At 45.0% G+C, this 27,540-nt stretch overlaps 1 protein-coding gene across 7 annotated transcripts in view; it reads right to left on the minus strand.

Annotated features, from left to right (window-relative positions):
- The window catches only part of ACSBG2 (acyl-CoA synthetase bubblegum family member 2), a 52,132-nt gene that overhangs the window by 23,256 nt on the left and 1,336 nt on the right, over positions 1–27,540 (minus strand). For 6 of the 7 annotated variants that reach the window (XR_011486725.1, XR_011486726.1, XR_011486727.1 and 3 more), the window contains exons 2-8: positions 22,655–22,755; positions 20,532–20,761; positions 19,530–19,618; positions 18,724–18,844; positions 14,374–14,460; positions 9,890–10,039; positions 1,407–1,583 (exon numbers count right to left, since the gene is read on the minus strand). Coding sequence is in view for 2 of the 7 variants with exons in the window: in XM_070464859.1 (XP_070320960.1) it covers positions 1,407–1,583; positions 9,890–10,039; positions 14,374–14,460; positions 18,724–18,844; positions 19,530–19,618; positions 20,532–20,761; positions 22,655–22,755 (955 nt within the window). In the remaining 5 variants the exon portion in view is untranslated. Of the gene's footprint in view, positions 1–1,406; positions 1,584–9,889; positions 10,040–14,373; positions 14,461–18,723; positions 18,845–19,529; positions 19,619–20,531; positions 20,762–22,654; positions 22,756–27,540 lie in introns of those variants that run through there. The other variant, XR_011486729.1, reaches the window with a different exon arrangement.

Raw genomic sequence — 27,540 nt, forward strand, 5'->3', positions numbered from 1 at the left:
TCTGTCCATGGAATTCTCCAGGCAAGAATACTGGATTGGGTTACCATTTCCTCCTCCAGCCCTTAGGGTAGGCAATGATTTTCTTACAAATTACACCAGAAGCATGAAAGGAAAAAAAAAATCAATAAATTGGAGAGTTAACACTCTTTAGAGGTGAACATTTTCTGTTTTCAAAAGATACTAGTAAGAAAATGAGAAGACAAGCCACAGAACTGGGAGCAAGTATTCGCAAAACCTATATTTGATAAACAATTTTTATGAAGAACACAACATTCAACAAGATGATGTACAACTCAATTTTTACACAGGCAAAACTGTGAACAAGAGATTTTTCCGAAGAAGATACACAGATGGCTAATAAGCACAAGAAAAGTGGCTCAACATCATTAATCATTTGAGAAATGCAAATTAATAGGAGAGAGACCACTTCACATCTGCTAGGATGGCAATAATAGTAAAAACAAAAACAGTAAGAACAAGTGTTGGTGAGGATCTGGACCTCTCATACACTTCTGGTGGGAATGTAAAATGGCACAGCCTCTTTGAAAACACTCTGGCAGTTGCTTAAAATGTTAAGACAGGGAATTCCCTGGCAGTCCTGTGGTTAAGACTCCGTGCTCCCATTGCAGAGGGCACGAGTTTGATCCCTGGTCAGGGAACTAAGATCCTGTGCGCTGAAGCCAAAAACAAGTTAAAACAGCTTTGTACCTAGTGCTAAGTTGCTTCAGTCATGTTTGACTCTTTGCAACCAAATGGACCATGGCCCACGAGGCTCCTCTGTTTGTGGGATTCTCCAGGCAAGAATGCTGGAGTGGGTTACCATTCCTTCTCCAGGGGATCTTCCTGAGCCCAGGGATCAAAGCCCCATCTACTGGGCCTCCTGCACTGCAGGCAGACTGTTTACCGCTGCGCCACTGGAGAAGCCCACTGATATTTCTGAAGATATGCACATTCCCAGTAAGTGGGGTAAAGATGAAGACTCAAATAGCTTCACATCAGTTCAGGTCAGATTTAACTGCCAAAAATGTTTGGTTTATGGAGGGTTTTGGAGCTGGGAATACTGAATTAAAGAAAAAAAATACGCTACACACACACACACACACACACAAATTCTGCCTTTAGTACCATTGACATTTTAGTCTTAGGTAGTTCAGTATACAGTCTGCAAAACCATGGACGCCATGACTTGGATAAAGACAAAAACAAAAAGAAGGTGGTTAACTGATTCACATGCTGCTAAAGGGGAGCATTAGCTGAGGACAGAGAAGGAACCTCTCACCCTACCAGATCTGGGCCTTGATGGAGCTATCCACCCTTCCAAGCTGCCCTTAACCTTGACCCCACACCCCCAGATCTGGGCCCTGATGGAGCCATCCACCCATCTGGGCTGCCCTCAACCTTGATACCTTGAGAGCGTCTGGTTCAGCAAAGTAGATGAAAGCCCCGACCTTTATGGGCACCCAGACGTCCATCATCTGAGCTGCAATGTGGCTGAGGGGAAGGTAGCTGACCACCACCTCCTGCTTTTCGGGGGCATAAGCCAGGTTGTAGACCCTCGCCACTGACCCCGCCGTCCACGTGATCTAGAACACAAGCTGAACTTAGGATCCAGTGAGATCCGACATACTTCCTCCTCCTCACCTGAGAGCTGTTTAAATGCAGTTCTTTAACAAACGCAAGGCACCTCCTAAACGCTAGGCACTGCTCCTGTTCTTTACAAACATTGAGTCGTTTAGTCATCTTAACACTGGGGTTGATAACTGTGATTCTCCCCCATCGTTGAGATGAGAAACCAGAGGCACAGAGAAGTTCACTAACTTGCCTGAGGCTGGGAGGAACTGTAAACTACAGTGGGCAGCTTTGGGGGATTACCAGACACCCCAGGATCCAAAAGGAGACCCTAGAGTCAGGATGTCAGAAAATCTGAAGAACTCACTAAGTGTCTCAGAAGCAATCTTGACTCTAGGGGCTTCCCTGGTGGTCCAGTGGTTAAGAATCCACTTTATAATGTGGAAGATCAGGTTCAATCCCTGGTCAGGGAACTAGGAGCCCACATGTCGCAGGACAGCTAAGCCCGTGCACCACAACTGCTGAGCCTGCTTGCCACAGTGAAAGATCCCACATGCCATGACTAAGACCCAACACAGCCACACACACAAAAGAAATCCTGACTCCACCATTTACTAGCTGAGTGACCCTGGGCTATTTGCTTAAAATCCCTTGCAACCTCTATTTGCTCATCTGTAAAATGGGCACAGAATTTCCTTGTGCCAACATAAAATTAAGAAACTAACACTGTCCAAAAAACAAAAAGACCACCCTTAATCCCATGGAATAAACACTCCAACAATTAGTGTATTAATGTTTTTCTTTAAAAATTAAAAAAAAAATTTTTCCGTTTATTTTTATTAGTTGGAGGCGAATTACTTTACAATATTGTAGTGGTTTCTGTCATACATTGACATGAATCAGCCATGGATTTACATGTATTCCCCATCCTGATCCCCCCTCCCACCTCCCTCTCCACCCGATTCCTCTGGGTCTTCCCAGTGCACCAGGCCCAAGCACTTGTCTCATGCATCCAGCCTGGGCTGGTGATCTGTTTCACCCTAGATAATATACATGTTTCAATGCTGTTCTCTCGAAACATCCCACCCTCGCCTTCTCCCACAGAGTCCAAAATTCTGTTCTGTACATCTGTGTCTCTTTTTCTGTTTTGCATATAGGGTTATTGTTACCATCTTTCTAAATTCCATATATATGTGTTAGTATACTGTATTGGTCTTTATCTTTCTGGCTTACTTCACTCTGTATGATGGGCTCCTGTTTCATCCATCTCATTAGAACTGATTCAATTGAATTCTTTTTAATGGCTGAGTAATATTCCATGGTGTATATGTACCACTTCCTTATCCATTTGTCTGCTGATGGGCATCTAGGTTGCTTCCATGTCCTGGCAATTATAAACAGTGCTGTGATGAACATTGGGGTGCACGTGTCTCTTTCAGATCTGGTTTCCTCGGTATGTATGCCCTGAAGTGGGATTGCTGGGTCATGTGGCAGTTCTATTTCCAATTTTTTAAGAAATCTCCACACTGTTCTCCATAGCGGCTGTCCTAGTTTGCATTCCCACCAGCAGTGTAAGAGGGTTCCCTTTTCTCCACACCCTCTCCAGCATTTATTGCTTGTAGACTTTTGGATAGCAGCCATCCTGACTGGCATGTAATGATACCTCATTGTGGTTTTGATTTGCATTTCTCTGATAATGAGTGATGTTGAGCATCTTTTCATGTGTTTGTTAGCCATCTGTATGTCTTCTTTGGAGAAATGTCTGTTTAGTTCTTTGGCCCATTTTTTGATTGGGTCATTTATTTTTCTGGAATTGAGCTGCAGGAGTTGCTTGTATATTTTTGAGATTAATCCTTTGTCTGTTGCTTTGTTTGCTATTATTTTCTCCCAATCTGAGGGCTGTCTTTTCACCTTGCTTATAGTTTCCTTTGCTGTGCAAAAGCCTTTAAGTTTCATTAGGTCCCATTTGTTTATTTTTGCTTTTATTCCCAATATTCTGAGAGGTGAGTCATAGAGGATCCTGCTGTGATTTATGTCAGAGAGTGTTTTGCCTATGTTCTCCTCTAGGAGTTTTATAGTTTCTGGTCTTACATTTAGATCTTTAATCCATTTTGAGTTTATTTTTGTGTATGGTGTTAGAAAGTCTTCTAGTTTCATTCTTTTACAAGTGGTTGACCAGTTTTCCCAGCACCACTTGTTAAAGAGGTTGTCTTTTTTCCATTGTATATTCTTGCCTCCTTTGTCGAAGATAAGGTGTCCATAGGTTCGTGGATTTATCTCTGGGCTTTCTTTTCTGTTCCATTGATCTATATTTCTGCCTTTGTGCCAGTACCATACTGTCTTGATGACTGTGGCTTTGTAGTATAGTCTGAAGTCAGGCAGGTTGATTCCTCCAGTTCCATTCTTCTTTCTCAAGATTACTTTGGCTATTCGAGGTTTTTTGTATTTCCATACAAATTGTGAAATTATTTTAGTTCTGTGAAAAATACCGTTGGTAGCTTGATAGGGATTGCATTGAATCTATAGATTGCTTTGGGTAGTATAGTCATTTTTACAATGTTGATTCTTCCAATCCATGAACATGGTATATTTCTCCATCTGTTTGTGTCCTCTTTGATTTCTTTCATCAGTGTTTTATAGTTTTCTATATATAGGTCTTTTGTTTCTTTAGGTAGATATACTTCTAAGTATTTTATTCTTTTTGTTGCAGTGGTGAATGGTATTGTTTCCTTAATTTCTCTGTTTTCTCATTGTTAGTGTATAGGAATGCAAGGGATTTCTGTGTGTTAATTTTATGTCCTGCAACTTTACTATATTCGTTGATTAGCTCTAGTAATTTTCTGGTAGAGTCTTTAAGGTTTTCTATGTAGAGGATCATGTCATCTACAAACAGCGAGAGTTTCACTTCTTCTTTTCCTATCTGGATTCCTTTTACTTCTTTTTCTGCTCTGATTGCTGTGGCCAAAACTTCCAAAACTATGTTGAATAGTAGTGGTGAGAGTGGGCACCCTTGTCTTGTTCCTGATTTTAGGGGAAATGCTTTCAATTTCTCACCATTGAGGGTAATGCTTGCTGTGGGTTTGTCATATATAGCTTTTATTATGTTGAGGTGTGTTCCTTCTATTCCTGCCTTCTGGAGAGTTTTAATCATAAATGGATGTTGAATTTTGTCAAAGGCTCTTTCTGCATCTATTGAGATAATCATATGGTTTTTATCTTTCAATTTTTAATGTGTTTTTATCTTTCAATTTGTTAATGTGTTCAATTTGTTAAAAAACAAAAAGACCACCCTTAATCCCATGGAATAAACACCCCAACAATTAGTATATTAATGTTTTTATTTAAAAATTTTAAAAGTTTTATTGGAGTCTAGTTGCTTTATAACCCTATGAATGTTTTTCTTTCTCCAATGCATACTTTGATGTAAAGTTTTAGCATATCTATAATTTAGCAATCTATACTTCTTACTGGTATCATAAACTGGTCATTAATCCAGTCACATGGGCCTCTGCACTGTTATTCCAACAGGTCAGGCAAGGTCCTGCCTCAGGGCCTTTGCACTGGCCATTCCCACTGCCTGGTATCTGCTTCCTACAACTGTCTCCACAACTATTAATAACTCCTTGGATGCTGAATTGCTAGTTAAATTTCACCTCTTAGAGAAGCTGTCTCACCCCCAAACCGAAGCTTCCAACATCTGTCTAATCCTCTAAGTACTACTTGCCACAATCTCAGTGGTTTTATTTATTCGTTCCCTGCCTGTCTTCCTGGGGGCCATGATTGGGTCTGTTCTGTCCAAAGCCATTTACCAAGCACATAGTAGATGCCCAGTGAATTTTTGTTGAGAAGGGACATTTAAGATCAAGGAAACATGTAAAACCCTTCGCCTGTAGTGAGCCCTCAAGATTCATCCCTTGTCTTTCTCTGGGTCTCAGGATGGAGGGATTTTCCTTCTGCCACCATAAGCACTGTCGCTTCCAGAGTCCCAAGGAATCCAGCACCTATTTGTTGAGGTGCATGCAGACTGTGATTAAAGTAATTCAAACACCCGTGGGTTCAGAACCTAGCTCAAGCTCACTCTTTGCTCTCTGACCTTGCTCGAGTCATGTCCCCTCTCTGAGCCTGTTTCCCCATCTGTGAAAGGGGTTAATGACACATCTTACCTCATGGTGTTTCTGTGAGGGGTTATGTCTGTTTCTCAGCATGGCCTAGTATTCTATAAAATGGGAGAAACTTTGAATTGTGGACATATGTTGAGAACCTGGGACTAGCTTTGACTTCTTGCTATAAAAATGATGACGATTATGATGATTTTAACTCATTAGTGACTGGAGGATTCTTGCAGAAACGAATGCCTGCAGCTCGAGTTTTCATTTTGGCTGGCCAAAAATCAATTCTGTGATTTCACTAACACTGTTTTGCAGGTCATTACATTCAGCAGTTTACACTTGACACACTTATAAAGTCTTCTCTAGCATCATGAGTTTCACTTTCCATATCAGAATCAATCACTAAGGTTTTTTTGTCTTCTTGTTGGTCTACATTCGTATTGTCTGAATCAGAACTATGTTCTGAAGAACTGTCATATTCTGAGACACTTGTATGTACATTGCTCAGACAATCAGAGAAAGTATTCCCATAAAATTCACTGAAAAATTCATCTTTGCATAAAATTTCACCATGTGTCATCTTTGAAGATTTTACGGTAATAAATTAGCACTTATCACATACACAAAGTTGGAACAAAAACCTATCAGAGAAAAACATGAATGATAATGACAGTTGTAAGTTGTCTAATGAAACTTTGATCAGCTTTAAGCTCTAACAACTCCACAATTGATGTTAATTGTATCAGTGTCTAAAAATGTACTGATATGTCTCCAGTCAATAATGGACAACAAAAGATGTATTAAAATGTCTCCAGTCAATAATGCATTAAAAGTCACGATAAGGGACACTGATGAGGCTGTGTGCCAGGTATCACTCTGAGCATTTATATCTGTGTGTAGGTTAAGTGAAGTGCTAGCTGCTCAGTCATGTCTGACTCTTTGCGACCCCATGGGCTGTAGCCCTCCAGGCTTCTCTGTCTATGGAATTCTCCAGGCAAGAATACTGGAGAGGGTAGCTAGTTCCTTCTCCAAGGGATTCTCCCAACCCAGGGATTGAACCTGGGTCTCCTGTATTTCAGGCAGATTCTTTACTGTCTGAGCCACCCGAGGAAGCCCATGTGTAGGTTAAAGATAGCAGCAAATTCTCTGCCACACCCTCCATTCAGAGCTAGAGTCTGTTTTCCTTTCCCCTCACAGGGCTGGTACAGTGGCTGGTTTTGACCTGCAGAGTGGGGCACCATGTGAACTTTTGGCACTGAGCCCTAATAGACATCAGCCTGTGCCTTTACATAGTGTGTGCTTGCCCTCGAGGGAGCCAGCACCACATTGAGAAATTCAACCACCTCACTACCTCCATGCCACAGAGAAACCCAAGCCCCAGGAGACATGTGAGTGAAGCTCCTTTTGGACCTGTTAACCCAGCCTGGGCACCAGCTGAGTAACCCCAGCTGACACTCTGTGGGGCAGAAAAGACACTGCTGAGCCCTGGTCCAAATCTGAGACCCAGAAATAACGCACTGTTGGTGTTTCAAGTCACTCAGTTCTAGAGTGGTTTGTTACACAGCAGTAGCTAACTGACACAGTATGGGACATAATTTAACCTTCACAACAACTCTAAGAGGCATCAACTGTTCTTGTCTCCATTTCACAGGTGGGCAAACTGAAGCCCAGAGAAGTTAAGGGAGTTTTCTCAGGTCACACAGCTAGCAAATGGGGGAGCCAGGATGAAAATCTAGGCATACTTGCTCCAAGAGCTCAGCGTTCATCAATTGTCTTCAAGGAGATGATCTCAGCAGACATGAAGCCACTAGGAGTATGAACACTGACCAGGGTAGGGTGGGGGCTTCCTCAGACCCTCTTCATTCATTTCAGTCCACAAAATGGATTGAATCCTCCTGTATGCCAAGCACTGGAGACACAGCAGTGAACCCAACAGACTACTGCTGCTCTCAAGGAGCTGATGTTCACGATAAACACGTGACTGTATATAATATGTCAGTGCACGGAAAACAGTAGCCAGAGGGGATCAGGGACTGATGGAGTGGTTTATTTTTATTTGCTGTTTTGAACGTGAAAGTCAGGGAGGACTTCACGGAGGCGGTAACATTTGAGCAGGGACCCCCAGGAGGTGAAAGAGGAAGTCAAATTGGTCTCTAGGAAAAAGAATTCCATGCAGAGGGAACAGCCAGAGCAAAGGCCAGTGTGTACTGCCAACTCTGAAGCTGGATTGGTGCAAAAAGCTATTATAAAGTAGAAACGCTGGGACTTCCCTGCTAGTCCAGGGGTTAAGACTCTGTGCTCACAGTGTAGGGGGCCCAGGTTCAGTCCCTGGTTGGGGAACTAGATCTGACATGCTGCAGCTAAGACCTGGTGCAGCCAAATAAAGATATATATATATATATATATATATATATATATATATTTTTTTTTTTTTTTAAAAGTAAGAAATGCTTCATTGTAAAACTAGCAGTCTTTCTGACTCACAAAGGGGAGTGTACGTGTTGGGTGTATGTCCTACCAGACACTTTTCTGCTTTTAAAGCTTACAGGCGTGTACATCAGTCTCTACCTTTTTCAATTTTTGACAAAAACCGCCTTGCTCTGCATACTGTTCTTCAGCTGGCTTCAGCATATTTATAGTGATCTCATCTTTAATAATCTTTACACCTTAGCCACATAGATCAACAGCGTAGCTGAAAATGTGGACCGTGACACCAGCCTGCCCAAGTTCAGATCCTGGCTCTGCCATGCTGCTTGCTGTGTGACCTGGACCCAGCATTTTAACATCTCTGGGCTTCAGTTTTCTCATCTGTAGAAACAGCGGCCACCTGATAGGAACAGATAGAATCATAGAATCACCGAGAGGATTTACAAAGTGTAAAACTCTCGGGATGGACCCTGGCATATCACGGGCATGTAACAGAAATGAACCATCACTGTCTTTCTTGTTCTTTAAAAAAAAACAAACAACAGCTTTATCAAGGTGTAATCGACATACAGAGAACCACCTGCATTTGAGGTGTACAAGTTGGTGCATAGTGACTTATATATGCAGCCATGCAGCCATCCCCACCATTGAAATGGTGAATGTTCCCTGTTCCCATCGCCCTTTGTCATGCCTCCTTTTTGCCATCCCAAGCAGCCACCATCTGCTTTTGGTTCCTGTAGACAAGTTTGCATTTTCTAGGGTTTGCACCACACAGGCTTATTTTCCCAACCAGAGTTTGAACTTGGGCTCTTGGCAGTGGCACACGGATCCCAACCACTGGTCCTCCTAGGAATTCCGTTTCTAGGCTTTTATAGAAACAGGATCTTTTATTTAGCTACAGTTTTAAATTACAGTTAGGTCATTATATTCACTTTCTAATTTATTTTTTAATTAATTTATGGCTGCCCTGGGTCTTTGTTGCTACACATGGGCTTTCGCTAATTGCAGCGAGCAGGGACTGCTCTTCGTTGTGGTGCGTGGACTGCTCATTGCGGAGGCTTCTCTTGTTGTGAAACATGGGCTCGACGGCATGCCGGCTCGGTACTTGCTGCACTTGGGCTTAGCTGCCCTTCTGCATGTGGACTCTTCCCAGACCAGGGACTGACTGTGTCCCCTGCATTGGCAGGTGGACTCTTAACCACTGGACCTCCAGGGAAGTCCCTTTCTAGGGTTTTATATAAATAGGATCTTTTAGCATGGATTCCCCTATTCTTTCCTACCAGTGACCTAAATTACCATCAGCTTTGGACTCCACTCAGACATGCATGCATTTCCCCCAAGCACAGAGCCTTCCTCAAGTAACTAAAACATCAGCTCCCACTTTACCCCCTGAAATTCAGTGTTTACACTGCCCTTTCACATACTTATTTTATCAAGCATGGTTCTGAGCTCAGACAACCCAGGAGGCAGGGACTTTTACATCACACCCATTTTACAGATGAGGAAACCAAGGCTTAGAGATCTTGGACGTGTTGCCCAAGATCATAGAGCCAGGTCTCCTGCAGAGTCCCTGATCTCAACCCCTGCACTATGCTGCCCCGACCTTGGAAGTGTTGGCTTAAGTCTCTCTGACCCACAGATCAAGGTCTCCCATGCCATTGTGCTCCTAAACACCACTGTGCTCTTGTGGGTCAAGAATAAAAACAGTCTGAAGGCCTCTGCCCCAGGGCAACGAGACCCTGGAGGCTGCGGAGCCCAACCCCATCAGCAGAGACAGCACTTACATTGTCATGACTGAGCATCACCCCCTTGGGTTGGCCTGTGGTCCCGGAAGTGTAGATGATCACGGCACACTGATTGGCCTTCTGGCTTTTTATGATCTGGTCCAGCTGGGCATCAGGAATGCTACTGCCAAGTTCTAGGAAGTCATCCCACTACGGAAAGAAAAGACCAGCAGAGAGTGGCGGCTCAAGGGTGTGAGGGGGCCCCTGGCACACCAGGTGTTCCCCTTCCCCAGTCAGGTCTTGGCCCACCAGCTGCCCTGGAAGGATGATTCCCAGCAGGAGGAAAGGCACTTCATACAGAGGCCCCTGAGACACCTGCTTCTCCTCCACTTCCTTGGCAGGCTATTCAAGCATCTCGGCCTCAGTTTCCTCATGGGTAAAATGGGGATGATGTCAAGGCCCAACTCTTTGGGTTGTTCTAAGCAGTAAATGGGTCACTGTGTAAAATGGTTAGAACAGCAGAGTTCAGGATCATTTGTTCTCTGCCTTTCCAGATTCCACTCGGCACCTCAAACTTAGTGACCAGATTGATGGAACTGAAGGCCATCCTGATTGGCTTAAGCTAGAAGGTCCCATCTGCCTGGGCCACAGTGGTTGGACTGGTTCTGGACATGTGACCTCAGACGGCCCAATCACAGTGAAGGTCAGAGCTTTGGCTCTAAGTGCTGGGACATGAATGAGTCATCCGAACATGAGGTAACCTGAGGAGCTGCTGGACTATCTCAGGACTAGAGGGAAACAAGGTTAGTGGAGAGCAAAATGGAGCCTACTAAGTCATTTCAGTTGTGTCTGACTCTTTGCAACCAATGGACTAAAGCCCATCAGTCTCCTCTGTCCATGGGGATTCTCCAGGCATGAATACTGAAGTGGGTTGCTATTTCCTTCTCTAGGGGATCTTCCTGACCCAGGGGTTGAACCCACGTCTCTTATGTTTCCTGCACTGGCAAGCAGGTTCTTTACCACTTCACCACCAAATGGAGCCTTGGGCATGTTATCTGAGCTCCTGGTTCCAGCTGTGCATGGGTTGTAGTTACATGAGCCAACAAATGATCTTTGAAGCTTAAGCCATTTGGAGTTAGGCTATCATCACTTGCAGCCAAAGATATCCTTAGTAATAAGACATACATCATCTCCCTCTGGCAGATGAAGAAGTGGAGGCTCAGAGGCAGTAAGTTACCTGCCCAGGGTCACACACTAGGTAAACAGAGGAGCTAGCATTTTAACCCAAGAGTCCAGAGCCTGTGCTCTTAATTACCTTAGAATTTGATGCCTCACAAGGAACTGTTGGGCTGTATGAACCAAATTTCACATGAGAGCTGCAAAAATGCTGTCTGTGATCCTCCAGTGAGGAGGCTCTGGAGGAGGACAGTATCCTGTCTGCAAAATAAAGGGCTCTCCATGGCCTCCAGAAATGGCCAGCATTGCCTGCAATTTGACAGGTCAGCGCTGGCCCCATCCAAAAGGAAAGGACCTTTCACCAGAGCATCCCTAACAGGGTAGCGTGATGATGAGAGGAGCAGTGCACACAGGCCTTTGGAGGGACCCTGTCCTTTCTCTGAGAAATGCCCCAACCCCCCCCAAGGATGCTCCCCTAGTGGCAGGTGCAGGACCTCATCCTCCCATGGCCACAAATGATGGGATCACATAGACACTTGACCAACCTAGTCCAATGTAGTCCTCTGTTGGAAATATGGAATTGGTTCCGAGTCCAACTCCAGGCATCACCACCTGCCCAGTTAATGGTCTTCTTCTGTCATCCCTCTGCCCTCAAATCTCACCTTTTAATTTCCCAGGCATTTCCTTTTTCTCTCAGTTCTAATGAATGTATTCCTAAACTGAATCTAAAAATGGGAGGTTCTACTCCCCCTGGCAGAGAAGTAGATATCTAATCTGTCACAAAACTGTTGCCTATAAATCACTGTCCTCAACTAGGAGCAGTGTTACCCATGCCCCCCTCCCCCCCAGCCAGAGGACCTAGGCAGTGTCTGAGGATATTTGTGATTGTTTCAACTAGGATGTAGTAGGTGGAGGGAGGCCAGGGTTGCTGCTTAACACCTTAAAATGCACAGGACGGCCCCCGTGATGAAAAATTATCCACCCTGAACTCTGCTCAGTGTTATGTGTCAGCTGGATGGGAGGGGAGTTTGGGGGAGAATGGATACATGTTTATGTATGGCTGAGTCCCTTCACTGTTCACCTGAGACTATCATGATATTATTAATTGGCTATGTCCTAATACAAAATTAAAAGTTCAAAAGAAAAAAATTATCCACCTTGAATATCCAATGAGGCTGAGAAACCCTGCCGCAAATACTGTTTCTAACAAAAGGGTTTAACTTATCCAGACTTAAGATCTCGTTGCCATGATGGTCACTTTTAACCTCTGAAAGGCCTGTGATTCTGATCAGTTGTCTTACTTACTTGGTTATCATCCTGGTCTTAATATTCTAAGGTTTTCTGAAAGGTGCGTGAGCTGGTGAGTGTTTCAGCCAGAAAGGATCACTGTCATCTTTCCTCCCACTTGAGTGGAGGGAAAACCAAATAAATTCTGTGACATGTTAGTACTTCTGATTTGGATCATGGGTTTGATGGCCTGATCTCAGGAACATTAACAACAGGAGCCTATGCTGGTCCCTCACAGACCTCCTGCCCTGACGTCTATGAGTTAACTTGTTGTATCCTTAGAAACAAGACCCAAGCCCTCTCCTTTGGCTTAAGTGGGCCTCTGTTGCTTGCACTCAAGCATTTTCTGACTCTAGAAGGCCCTGAGGCAGAGTGAATTTGCAAAAAAATAAAAAAAGGCTGTGACATGTATGATGTCACACAGTTTTCAGGGGCCCTGTCCCTCCCTTAGTAAGAGGTGGAGTCTGGTCTGCAGCTTGGCCTCGATGTGCTCCTTCCAAGAATAGGACATTCAAGGCAGGACAGCTTCTGCCTGGATATTTCTCTCCTCAAAACATTCTCTCTGGAGACTCCCAGTGGTCCAGTGGTTAAAGACTCTGAGCTTCCTTCTACTGCAGGGGGCGCAGTTTCCATCCCTGGTCAGGGAATGAAGATCCCTACATGCTGCCCAACATGGCAAAAACAACAACAAAACAAATAAAAAACCACTCTCTGTGGAGATCTGAGCTACCAAACAAGCCCACAGGTCCTGAAGACATCGCAGAAGCAGAAAAAGAGAAAGAAAGGTGCTGGAGGAGCCCCAGATGCAGTCAGGACCAGGCTGTGAACCAGGGGCTTCTCTTTGAGTGCAAATTTTTTTAGGGAATTCCCCCCCAAAAAAGCTTGTAATCAAGATAAATAATATTTCGATGCAATATTTTAAAAGTCAATATCAAAACAAAGCAAATCTGTGATGGAGGAAACATCAAAATTTGAAAAAAATGGCAGGCTCCAATAGGGCTGTTGGTCCAAGCCATAGCAGAAATGGGCGCCCCTTGTATGTGTATTTTCATACATTAAAAATAGCTAATAGTTTTAATAAAGATACTGATGACTTTGCATCTGTGAGAGCCAGGAAAGTAAATTTATAATAAATTCTGACTTGAATATAAACTAAATACTTAATGTTGTGAGTTCCAACACATCTTATTTTCAGTGCTGCAGTATTTTATCAGTTACACTTTGTGTCTGTGGGCATGCATGCGCTCAGTCTGTCCCACTCTGGGACCCAATGGACTTTAGCTCACCAGTATCCTCTGTCCATGGGATTTTTCCAGGCAAGAACGCTGCAGTGGGTTGCTGTTTCCTATGCCAGGGGATCTTCCCCGCCCAGGGATCAAACCCACATTTCCTGCATTAGCAGGCATATTCTTTACCACTGTGCCACCAAGGAAATCCTCAGTTACACTAATGCTCTGGAAAAAAAAAAAAAGACACCTAATAATAAAATGATTGGTACTGTCTTATGCCACCAATTCTGGGGGTGATTTGTTACACAGAAATAAATTACCAGAACAGACACCTTCCGGGAAACCAGACCCTTCATGGCACAAAAAAAATTCTCTCAAAAGCCTCACCGCCTCCCCTTGTGAGGGCTCACCTTCTCCCTTGCCCACCACCCAGTGGGTGGGTGAGTCCCCACCCACTTCCATGGGCTTCCCTCCTAACTCAGTTGGTAAAGAATCTGCCTGCAATGCAGGAGACACAGGTCCGATTCCTGGGTTGGGAAGATTCCCTGGAGAAGGAAATGGCAACCCATTCCAGTATTCTTGCCTGAAAAATCCCATGAGCAGAGGAGCCGGGCAGGCTGCAGTCCATAGGGTTGCAAGGAGTCAGACACAACTTAGTGACTAAACTACCACTACTACTACCCACTTCTGAGTCCTAGCTCATTTCCTCTGTATGGCTCCGCCCTCCCTCTCGCGGTCACCACACAGTTCCATTGCAAGTCCCCGCCCACTTCCCTTGTATTGCGCCCCCCCTTCCTTTTCCAGTGCCCTCCTTCCCTTTAAGGCCCTGTCCTCTACTTTGCTGAGACTTACAGAGTACAGATTTTCACATTTGCGGTCGTCCACCGGTGGCTTGTACTGAACGATCGCTTTTAGGGTCTCCATCTTGTTGCTCGGAATCTGAAAGAAAGTTGTTCAGTCGCTCAGTCGTGTCCGACTCTTTGCGACCTCATGGACTGTAGCTCGCCAGGCTTCCCAGTCCTTCACTATCTCCCTAAGTTTGTTCAAACTCATGTCCATTGAGTCGATGATGCCATCCAACTGTCTCATCCTCTGTCGCCCCCCCTTCTCCTCTTGCCCTCAATCTTTCCCAGCATCAGGGCCTTTCCAGTGAATCTGCTCTTTGCATCAAGTGGCCAAAGGATTGGAGCTTTAGCTTCAGCATCAGTCCTTTCAATGAATATTCAGGGTTGATTTCCTTTAGGATTAACTGGTTTGATCTCCTTGCAGTCCAAGGGACTCCCAAGAGTCTTCTCAGGTACCACAAATTCGAAAGCATCAATTCTTTGGCACTCAGCCTTCTTTATGATCCAACTCCCAACATCCATACATGACTACTGGAAAAATCATAGCTTTGACTATACAGACCTTTGCCAGCAAAGTGATGTCTCTGCATTTTTAATAAGCTGTCTAGGTTTGTCATAGCTTTTTTTCCAAGGAGCAAGCGTCTTCTAATTTCATAGCTGCCATCACCCTCCCCAGTGATTTTGGAGCCCAAGAAAATAAAGTCTGTCACTCTTTCCATTCTTTCCACATCTATTTGCCATGAAATGATGGGACCGGATGTCATGATCTTTGTTTTTTGAATGTTGAGTTTTAAGCCAGCTTTTTCACTCCTCTTTCACTTTCATTAAGAGACTTTTTTGTTCCTCTTCATTTTCTGTCATTAAGGTGGTGTCAATTTGCATTATCTGAGGCTATTGATACTTTTCCCCAGCAATCTTGATTCTAGTTTGAGCTTCATCCAGCCTGGCATTTCACATGATGTACTTGGCATATAAGTTAAATAAGCAAGGTGATAATATACAGCCTTGATGTACTCCTTTCCCAATTTTGAACCAGTCCATTGTTCCATGTCTGGTTCTAACTGTTGCTTCTTGACCTGCGTACAGGTTTCTCAGGAGGCAGGTAAGGTGGTCTGGTATTCCCATCTCTTTAAGAATTTTCCACAGTTTGTTGTGATCCACACAGTCAAATTTATGCATGGACCTCAGGATAACCTGGCCCAGAAGCATGTCCTAAGCTCTCTCCCGCAGGGACCCCTGCCTCTTTCCCTCCCCTGCCCACACAGTAAAATTTGGCTCTGTGTCTTGACTGGTACTAAGCAACCCGGCCTTAGGACTGCTGAGTTCTTTGTGGTTGGTATCAGTAGATGCCAACCACTAAAGAGGGCTGAGGGCACCAGCCTCCTGAGTTCTGCTGTGCTGAGTTGTGGCTCTTGGCTGGTGAGTCAAAGGACAACCTTCTTGGCTCCTCCTCTCTTGGCACCTTGAGCTACGCAGCCAAGATCCAGCCAAACTTCTAGTTGGCATCAGGCCACAGAAGTTCTCCATGAAGGTGGCCAGAACCTGGGCAGGTTCAGAAGGCTCTACCTAAACCTAGAACTGTAAGGTTCAGGGGATTCTTGTCCCCTGCAAGAATCTCGTCATTCATGCAAGGGGAGGACACTTGGGTCTGTGGCACATTCCTAGCCAGTGCAAAGAAGATGTCACTTCCAGCATCAAGAATGCTGATTATAGCCAAGTCTCTGCCATGGCCTGGAGAGAGAAGATGACAGCAGTGCTTTTAACATCTGGACAAGAGTTTTCCAGAAAGAGAAGGAACAGACGTCCAAAAAACCTGAAGCAGGCAGTGGCTGGCATGTTTGAGGGATGTAAAAAGTCCAGGATGGCTGGAGTGAGGGTGGAAGGGAGGAGTCCAGGGGAGGAGGCAGCAAAGGGTGTGAGGGCCAGGAGGCCTTGCCCTGGGGAAGTGATGGCGAGGAGTCTGCCATTTATTCTGAAGGAAGAAGGAAGCCCTGGAGGGTTACAGGCTGTGAACATCACCAAGAAAGAAAGATTTCCAAGCAGACCTGAACATGCAGTTTGGGAGGAGCCTGGCTCTGAGTCTTTCACTCAGAGCAACAAGAACAACAAATCTTCTGCAAACTGCATCTTTGGTCAGTCTAAGTCTCTGTGTCCATGCTCAGTCATATCCAAACCTTCGCCACCCAACGGACTGTGGCCCGCCAGGCTCCTCTGTCCATGGGATTCTCTAGGCAAGAATCCCGGAGTGGGTTGCCATTTCCTTCTCCAGGGGATCTTCCTGACCCGGGGACTGAACTCATGTCTCCTGCATTTGGGACATTGGCAGACAGATTATTTACCACTGAGCCACCTGGAAAATGAAACTAGGAGATGGAAGTAATTCAGATATTGCTTTATGCCTGTGAGGTTGAAGATACCAGACCAAGGACTGGAAGTCATAGCAGCTTGGTGGCTGCAGGGGAAGGATGGAACACAAAGCATTTTCTAACAGTGGGAAAACCCAAATCGGAAGCCTATATTCACAGTAGGAAGGGAAAGGGTCCTACCCTCACTCATCACCAGTCACCTCGCAATGAACAGGACAGACAGGACATGAATTGAGTACCAGGGACCAAAGAAGCATGGCTTCAGAAAGCAATTTCAGAAAGAAGAAGTCTGGGGAGTTTCCTGGCAGTCCAGTGGTTAAGACTCCATGCTTCCACTGCAGGGGCCACAGGTTCAATGCCTGGTCAGGGAACTAAGATCCTGCATACCACGTGGTGCAGCCAAAAAACAAAACAACAGAAAGACAACCAGAAAGGAGAAGTCTGTGCTTCCTGAACCAGCTCAGGTTAGGTATTGCATTGAAGGAGGCCTTGTGGCACAAAATGTCCACTTTCATTAAGTCAGGCTGGATTTCATTGAGTCTGGTGAATCTATCCTAATTTCAGTGAAGTTAATATGTGGACAAACACCCTTGATGTTCAGAGGATACTGTCTTTGGCACTGATGGCAAGACTTGAATCTCAACTTCAGAAATATGAAGTGTGTAACATGGGAGAAATGGAATAGGGTATTAAAGAAACAGTCAGAGGACTTCCTTGGTGGTCCAGTTGTTAAGACTCCATACTTCCAATGCGTACTAAGATCCCACATGCTGCGTGGTGCGGCAAAAAAAAAAAAAAAAAAAAAAAATATGGAAGGAAAGGAGGGAAGAAAGAAATAGTCACAGTAGCTCTTGGGCTGAGCAATGACTCTGGCCATGGAGGTTCACTCTTCCCAAGGACTTCCCTCCTTTCAGAATACTTCTGTGAAAAGCTAGTTCAGACAACTGCAATCATTCAAACACAAATCATGGGCAACGTTTCTCCAGCATCCATACACAGATAATGCAAGGAGAAGAAAAAGGAGTAAGAGAGGAGTCAGATTTCACTGAGTACAAAAAGCCATGGTAGGATTTCCCTGGTCATCCAGTGGACAAGAATCTGCCTGCCCCTGCAGGGGACATGGGCTCAATCCCTGGTCGAGGACAATTCCACACGCTGCATAGCAACTAAGCCTTCACAACCACTGAAGCCTGCACGCCCTAAAGCCCGTGCTCCACAACAAGAGAAGCCATCACAATCAGAAGCCCTCTCACCACAACAAAGAGTAGCCCCCATTCACCACGACTAGAGAAGGCCCACGAGCAGCCACGAAGACCCAGCACAACCCAAAAGAAAAATTTTAAAAAGTCACAGCAAAGTGGAGGAAGATTGCCCCCCCCCCAACTTCTAATATAAAATGTAAGATGTAACAAGCTCAACACAGCTTGAAAGGAAGGACCCAAAGCAAACATAGACACCCTGGGGGGAGAGCCAGACATCCACCAGGAAGTCGTGAAGCAGGGACGTAGTCAGACATGGGGAGGAGACAGCAGAGAATCACAAAAGCATTTCAGAAAAGACGGTGAGTGTAAGAGATGACAGTCGAAAGCATGACAAGGCTCAAGATAACGTTTCTAAGAGAAAACTGATAAACAGTGGGCTGTATATGAAATAACACACAAATGCATTTTTAAGAATGGAGGTCCAGGGGACTTCCCTGATGATCCAGGGGTTAAGACTTCACCTTCCAATGCAGGGGGTGCAGGTTTGATCCCTGGTCAGGGGTACCGCCCTCAGCCAAAGAGAAGGAAAACATAAAACAGAAGCAGTATTGTAACAAATTCAATAAAGACTTTAAAAATGATCCACATCAAAAAAATGGAGGTCAAGTAGGAAAACAATATGCTTTGGAAGTTAAACTCCTCCACTTTGCACACATCCATTCTTCCTTGGTGATGGGCGGGCAACACTGTGGTGGTGGGCGGGGGATGGGGTGGGGTGGCAGTTGTTACCGAAAGGATTTTCTGCAACTGTGCACCATTTTCCACCAGCAGGATGTTCACTTTGGCATGAGTAATGACATATTCACAGGCATCCGCGGAGTTGGTGGCATAAATACCAACACAGAAGCCCCTGGGAAAAGAAAACACACGCATGTGTGTGTCCACCTACCTGAGTCAAGAACTTCCTGGAAGGGGAGGAAAGGGTCTGGGGGTAGGGTCTGCCGGCAGGTTCTGAGTCTGAAGTCCTGCCACCAGCTTCCCTCCCTCCACAACTGGACAATGACGAAAAGGACAGGAATGACAGTGATGATGGACTCGTGATGTTGCTATGACACGGAGCCCTCACAGTACCCATTTTACAGATGAGGAAGCTGAGGCTCAAGGGCAGGAAGTCGCTTGTTCAGGGTCCCATAGTAAATAAGAGGTGGGGTTTGGAACCCCCCACCCCTCCCCCAGCCACCTGTTCCCTTCACTCACAACCTTTTCTTCTTGCTTTCAACCATTATGTGGTGGGTTTGTATCTCCCTGCTGCCAGATGACCTCAAGGAGCTTTCCAAGCACTTATTGGCTGCTTCCCTTAGTGGTGTTTCCCTTCAAATTTCCTGCTCCTTTAAAATCTTTCCATGTTTTTATTTCTGAGCTGTACAAGTCCTTTGGTGTATTTCAGATGACTGGGGTGTGTGTGTCTATCTCACTGGCTTGCCTAGGGCTCTCTGCTCATATCTCAGTGGAAAGCTGTGCAGGCACCAGGCCCCTGGAGCAGCAGCCCTCCACCCCACCACAACATTCACAGGGTCCAGGGCCCAGGATCTTACCCTGCGAAGGTGGCACCAAGAGCTGCAAGAATCCACTCGATGGAGTTAAATCCAAGGATGCCAACTGAGTGGAAAGGCTCCAAGCCCAGCTGGGAAGGCAAAAACAGGCGGACAAGCAGAAAACAGAGACACAGAGGAGGTTTGCTTCCAGGTGGGACCTGCTCATTGGGAGAAGGTGGACTCCAGAGCCCACGGAAGTCACGTTGGGGAAAAGCCCATGTTGAGATGGAAATCCAGAGTGTGATTTTTTTGTGTGACCCTTGGGAGACTGGTTTGCCTTGCTCTACTTAATACCCCCTTTTTTATTCTAATTTTTATGGATTTTAGTTTTTAATCATTCTAACCAACTTTAAGTGCACAGCTCAGTGGTATTAAGCTCCTTTACCCTAACCCCCTCCAAAAAAATCCAGGGGAATTCCCTAGTGGTCCAGTGGTTAGGACTTCATGCTTTCAGTGCTGAGGGCCCAAGTTCATCCCTGCTGTGGAAACTAAGACCTCGCAAGCCTCACAGTGTGACCAAAAAAAGTACATTCACACTGTTATGCAACCGTCCCCACCATCCATCTCTAGAACTTTCTCATCTTCCCAAACTGAAACTCTATCCCCATGAAACACTGATTCCCCAGCCCCTGGCCCCCACCATCTATTATCCTTCCTGCCTTGTGGATCTGACTCTTCCAGGGCCCTTCCATAGAGGAAGGAACTGAGGCTTCCTGCCAAGAGCTAGCCATGCTTAGAAGTGGACCCTCCCGCCTCAGTCAAGCCTTCCAATGATGTAGCCTGGGCTGATAGCTTGACTGCAATCTCATGTGAGATCTTGAACCAGATACATCCAACTAAACCACTCCGTAGAGAGGGGACAAAGATATGAAAGAAAATTTTCACCAGTTAACCTTCTTTCTTGGGGTGCCTTGTGCATTTTGTCCTATATGTATTTACACATAGAAGGAATGATTTAATACATGATGAACAAATAAAGGAGTGAGTGAACCACACATTTACCTTGAGCATGGCTCTCGCAGTCTTCCGACAAGCCTCATAGTACTGGTTGTAGTTCAGAACGTCCCACTTTCCATCCTTCTTTGATGCTAGGGCAGGATAAGTCCCAAATCGGTTGACTGACTCCCGAAAAAACTCAGGGATGGTCATGGGGCTCTCATGGCCTGGCCCATGTCTTGATAGCCTCATAAGGACTTCTCCATCTCGGTGAATGGTCCACAGCCTAGGAGTAACTGCAGATAACCACCAGGCTTGGATGGCACACATTTTATATTCACTTCATACTCAGGAGGCGGGAGGGGGCTCTTTTTTTGCCACTGAATGAATCCCACGCTTCGAGTGAAGTCACATGGTCAGTGGTGGCCTACTCTATCTTCCCTGTTCCTGTTTATTTCTTCCTTACCCTCCACCAACAGTCTATCATGAAAATTTTCAAGCATACAAAAAGTTGGATTTGTATAGCAAGTGCCCTCTTACCACCAAATCCTACAGCTGTTAGCACATCCAGCCATCCCTCTGTTTATCCATCCATCACACCATCTTCCTTTTTGACACATTTCAAAGAAAGCTGCGTCCATTTCACTCTTCAACATGTGAATCATTTTTTAAAAATTTTATTGAAGTATAGTTGATTTACAATGTTGTGATAATTTATGCTGTACGGCAAAAGTGACTCAGTTATGCACACAGATGTTCTTTTCCACTGTGGCTTGTCGAGGAATATTGGATAGAGTTCCCTGTGCTACACAGTAGGACCTTGTTTATCCATCCTCTGTGTAATAGTTTGCCTCTGCTAATCCCCAACTCCCAGTCCATCCCTCCCCCACCCCCTTGGCAACCACAAGTCTCTGCTTTATGTCTGTGAGTCTGTTTGCTTCATAACTTCATTTGTATCTTATTTGAGATTCCACATATAAGTGATATCATACGGTATTTGTCATTCTCTCTCTGACTTAGTATGATCATATCTATGGCCATTCATAGGTGGTAAATGGCATTATTTTATTCCTTTTAGAAACATTTGAATTGTTTGATGTGAATCAACCTTTAGCATTTGAATCATTAACTAGAAATATATGTATACACACCTATCTGCATTACATATATTATTACATCTGTACCATAAGTATAATTACATTTATACTATATTTACATATATATAACTACATCTGCACTATATATATAATTATATTCTTATATAGTAAGTATATATATGTACTATATATATAATTATATTCTTATTATATGTATTATTGGACTTCCTGGTGACTCAGGGGTAAAGAACCTGCCTGCCAATGCAGAAGACTCAGGTTCAAACCATGGGTTACAAGGATTCCCTGGAGAAGGAAATGGCAACCCACTCCAGTATTCTTGCCTGGGAAATCCTGTGGATGGAGGAGCCTTGCCGGGGGGCACAAAAGGTTCAGACACAACTCAGCGACAGCAATATATATTATTATATATATATTATTACATCTGCCACACACATACACACACACACACAATTACATCTGCACTATATGTAATATGTAATGTATAATGTGTATATGTATAATATTAAATATATTATATATGTGTGTGTGTATGCTTTACCCACACAGGCACACCATCCTAACATGCTTAGTCACTTAGTCATGTCCAGCTCTTTGTGATCCCATGGACCATAGCCCGTCAGGCTCCTCTGTCCGTCGAATTCTCCAGGCATGAATACCAGAGTGGGTTGCCACGCCCTCCTCCAGGGGATCCTCCTGACTCAGGGATCGGACCTGAGTCTCTTGCATCTCCTGCATTGGCAGGTGGGTTCTTTACCACTGTGCCACCAGAGAAGACATAGGGAGCTTCTATTATTAATGCCTCCCCCCCAGTACAAGGGTTACAACTGAGACTTCAAAAGAGCAGGTGACTTGCTCACAGAGCTCTGCTCTGAACAACAGGCCCCAGCTGTCACTCCTTTATGTTGGGCCCCTCTGCTACCCATCACATGTAGAGACTTGGCCCCCCAGGTTCGGGCACCTCAGCCAAGGCCAGCAGCTGGGGCACAGAGGGGCTGTGCCCAACTCTCCAGCCCGGCCTCCTTTATAAACAGTGGTAAGTCAGAGCACTTTTCTCTCTCTTGCACAACGTACCTTGTTCTTGGCTCATGTCTACTTTGAGGTCCTCAGCCTTCTCTTCTTGACTCATCTGGGTTTCAGGCCTTCTGGATCTACAGAGACCATTGTTCACCATGCTGCAAGGCATAGAGCAAGAAACTTAGCATGTGCTACTAAGTTGCTCCTGTTGTGTCCAACTCTGTGGACCCTATAGACTGTAGCCTGCCAGGCTCCTCTGTCCATGGGATTCTCCAGGCAAGAATACTGGAGTGGGCTGCCATGCCCTCCTCCAGGGGATCTTCCCGACCCAGCGATCACACCTGTGTCTCTCACATCTGCTGTATTGAAAGGAGGGTTCTTTACCACTAGCGCCACATTGGAAGCCCCGGGAACTTAGCAGGCCTGGTAAAGGAGCTGCAGGTCTGAAGCCAGCTCCAGTGTTGACTTAGTCATGTCGCCTAGAACCCCAGGATTGATTAGTCATGCCTGTCCTGGGCCTAGGAGGAGAGGAGCCAGGACTGCATGCCAGATCATCCAGCAATTGTAAATCCAGAGCATGTGCAGTCTTCGAGTTTCCAGAAGATTCTCTTGAACAATGAGAATGTAGAAGCTAGATCTATATGTGATCCTATGGGTGAGAGAACATTTTGGAGTTTCCTGAAGAGAAGCAACTCTCCCAAGAGAGTTCTGTTCTGGTTCGTTTCCTTAAAGATAGTACAACACAAAAACTCAAAGGCCTTAAAGGATAAAACAGAGTAAATTTTGGCACATAAAAATTTTAAGCTTTTCAAACAGCAAAGAATACCATGAACAGAATCAAAAGATCAACAACAAACTGAAAAAAAAAAAAGAAAAAAACATGGGCAACACATGTAATCAACCAAAGCCTGATTTCCTTAATATGTAAAGAATACCAATGAATCAATAAGAAAAAGACCAATAGCCCAATGAGAAAATGGGACAAAATCTTGAATTGACAGCTCTCTGAAAACAGTTTTAACTGACTTTTAAAAACAGGAAAAACAGGGAATTCTCTGGTGGTCTGATGGCTAAAACTCTACACCCCCAGTGCAAGGGGCTCGGGTTTGATCTCTTGTCAGGGAACTAGACTGCACATATTGCAACTAAGAGTCTGCATGCTGCAACTAAGATCTGATACAACCAAATTAACTTTAAAAAAACAGAAAAACATGCTCCATCTCAGTCCAAAGAGAAATACAGTAGAAAACATGATGCAGTTTTCACCTAGATGAAGTAAGACTCAAAAGACTGAAAAAGAACTTATGTTAGTGAGGGAGACTTTGGGATAACAAAGGCTCTCCTATACTGGGGTAAAAATCGATGCAACCCCTTTAGAGGATGTTTTGTCAGTAATCAGACTGAAGTTCACACAATCGTAAATCCATTGGTAGAGGCCAGTGCAGATTCCAGGCCACCCAGGATCCTTGCATGCTCAGGAACCGGACACCACTGTTTGAATCCTTTTGTGTGTGATGTGGGGCGAGCACCACTCCTTAACCATCCTTGACTTTCTTTGTTTTTTTTTCATCCTTGACTTTCAATATGGTAATCCTTAAATCAAATAACATGCTTCTAAACATCTACATAACAAGAATTAATAGTTTTTCTCCAGACATCCCTGGTGGTCCAGTGGCTAAGACTCTGCACTCCCAATGCAGGGGGCCTGAGTTTCATCCCCAGTCAGGGAACTAGATTCCACACACCACAACTAAAGAGTTCACATGCCACAACTAAAAATCCTGCATGTGGCAACTAAGACCTAGTGCAGCCAAATAAATGATAAATATTTGTAAAAATCAATTATTCTCATGGACTAAATTGTCTTCCCTGAAATCTGTATGTTGAGGCCCTGGCCCCCGAGTGATTGCATTTAGAGATGGAGTCTTGAGGAAAGTTGAGTGCCTGCTCATCACAGAGTCATGTCTGACTCTCGTGACCCCATGGACAGTAGCCCACCAGGCCCCTCTGTCCATGGGATTCTCCAGGCAAGAATACTGGGGTGGGTTGCCATGCCCTCTTCCAAAGGGTCTCCCTGACCCAGGGATCAGTCCCACATCTCCTGCATTGGCAGGCGGATCCTTTACCACTGCGCCAGCTGGGAAGCCCCTTGAGAAACATAACCGAGCTTAAATGCGGTCACAAGAGTAGGGCCCTAGTCCAATAGGACTGCTGTCCTCCTAAGAAGAGAAAAACAGCTCTCTTCCTCCACCATGTGAGGACACAGTGAGGAGGAGGCCATATGCAAGAGAGGCCTTAACCGACACCAGCACTGCTGAGACCTCCGTCTGAACTTCCAGCCCAGCCACAACAAGGAAAAGAAGGTCCTGTTAAGCCGCCCAGTTCTACAGTGTTTTTGTTAACTGCAGACAGTTACATAAATATCTTGAAAACTGTTTCTTAAATGAGCTCATGAATTCCATTTTGTTCGTAGAGTGGAATGTTATTTGGCCATGAAAAGGATAGAAGCACTGACACTCGCTACAATGTGGATGGACCTGGAGGACACGATGCTCAGTGAGAGAAGCCACACACAGAGGGACACGCAGTGTGAGTCCATTTATATAAACGTTCATAGAGACAGAGTGGGTTTGTGGTTGCCAGGGGGCTGGGGAGGGAATGACGAGTGACTTTTTATGGGCACAGAGTTTCCTTGTGGGGCGATGGAAATGTTTTGGAACTAAACAGAAACAAAGGTTGCTCAAGGTTGTGAATGTACTAGATGCCACCCAGCCGCTTATCTTAAAATGGTTAATTTCACGTTATGTGACTCTCACCTCAATTAAAAAACACCAGAAATGTTGATTCACACTTCCCGAAATGGAACGTTCTCCAAGACATAAAATTAAATAAAAAAAGCAAGATCCTAGACAACAAATACAGAAGGTGACTGGGCAGGCAGATGGATCCATGTATGTGACTCAAGAAAAAAAAGTTCTGCGTCTCTAGTCTAAGAGGTCATTACCTCCTGGGCAGACACGATGCAAAAATGCCAGCAGTCTAACCCAAAGTTGACCACCAATGCCCTGAAAACAGGAAGATGAGAGAGAGGTCTTGGGTCACACAGTCCCCAGGCGCCTGTGGCCGTCAGTGGGCCTGCGCTGGTCTCATCTGGCTTTACCAACACCAGGAACCCACCCTGCATGATCAGCAAGGGGGTGGGAGGGGCTCCACCCCGGGGGTCAGCCTGTCTCCTACCCGGGTGTTTCCTGATCATCTACTACTGTGAGCCAGGCAGGGCTGTAGCTAGTGGGCAACCAGATGGACAGAAATCCCTCCTGAAACCAACATTCTAGTTGGTGGAAACAGCCAGGGAACAAAGATCAAAGAAGACAGTAACAGGATGCACCTCAAAAGCATCAGGCTGAGAGAAAGAAGCCAGGTACCAAAAGGCACAGAGTGTGTGAGTCCATTTGTAGGAAACATCCAGACAGGCAAATCTGCACAGACGGAGTGGGTTTGTGGCTGCCTGAGGCTGAAGGAGGGGGGCGGGGAATGGCTGCTTAACATACATATGGTTTCCTTTTGGGGTGTTGCAAATATTTTGGAATTACATTACTGTGGATGTACTGCATGCCACTGAAGTATTCATTTTAAAATGGAGAATTTGGGGGACTTACCTGGTGGTCCAGTGGTTAAAGCTCCAGGTTCCCAATGCAGGGGTCCTGGATTCGATCCCTGCTCAAGGAACTAAATCCCACATGCTGCAACTAAGAGTTCAAACACTGCAACTGAAAATTTTGCATGCCACAAATTAAAGATTCCATATACTGAAACTAAAAGGTCCTGCATGTTGCCATTTAAGATCTTGCATGTTGCAACTAATACCTGGAACAGCTAAATAAGTAAATAAATACTAAAAAAGACAACCCCATCAGAAATGGGTTCAAGCCTTGAACAGAGAGTTCACAGAACTGAATGGATTATAAACCCAGGACAGGATGCTCAGGTTCCTTGGTAATAAGGGAAATGCACATTAAGACCCTAGTGAGATATCACTTTACCTCCAGTAGATGTGCAAAAATGCATCAGATGCTGGAGAGGAAGAAGAATGGGAGCTCTCCTCCCTTGCTGGGGGAGCTAAAGATGGCATGGCCCGTTGGGAAAGCATTGTGGCATTAATGGTTCAAAGTGAACACATGCATATCCCTGACCTGGCATTTTTACTCCCAGATATATATACCCAAGGGCTTCCCAGATGGCTTAGTGAGTAAAGAATCTGCCTGCAATGCAGGAGACACAGAAGTCAAGGGTTTGATCCCCAGGTCAGGGAAGAGGGCATGGCAGCCCACTCCAGTATTCTTGCCTGGAGAATCCCATGGACAAAGGAGCCTGGCGGGCTACAGTTTACAGGGCCACACAGAGTCAGACATGACTGAAGCAGCTGAGCACACACATATACCAAGTGAAACTCTTGCATATCTGCCCCAGGAGACATGGGCAAGAATGATCATATCGGCTGTGTTCATAAGAACTGCAAAGTGGAAACAGCCCGAAAATTCATCAGCGACAGAATGGATGCAACCATCATGAAATACTATGCAGTGATGAAAATGTAGGAACAGACACAAAACCCCGGGTGCATCTCCCAGCCTTGATGCTGGTAAAGAAGCAGATGGCAGTATGATTTTATTTGTATAAAGTTCACAAGCAGGCAACATTAGTTAGTCCTTGTTTAACTGGTAAAACGAGAAGGAAAAGCTCTTCAGGCAATTCAGAACAGTGTTACCCCATTCAGGTGAGGGAGGAACAGGAGGAAAAGGTAGGACACAGAAGACTTCTAAGTCACTAGTAATACTCTATTTCATAAAGTGAAGTAGGTACACAGACATGTATAGCTATTTATTAAACTGTACGTAAAATGTTTTGTGCATCATTTTATATGCAAGATGTGTTTCACAATT

This window comes from Odocoileus virginianus, chromosome 3, assembly GCF_023699985.2.
Source record: "Odocoileus virginianus isolate 20LAN1187 ecotype Illinois chromosome 3, Ovbor_1.2, whole genome shotgun sequence".
Taxonomy (NCBI): domain Eukaryota; kingdom Metazoa; phylum Chordata; class Mammalia; order Artiodactyla; family Cervidae; genus Odocoileus; species Odocoileus virginianus.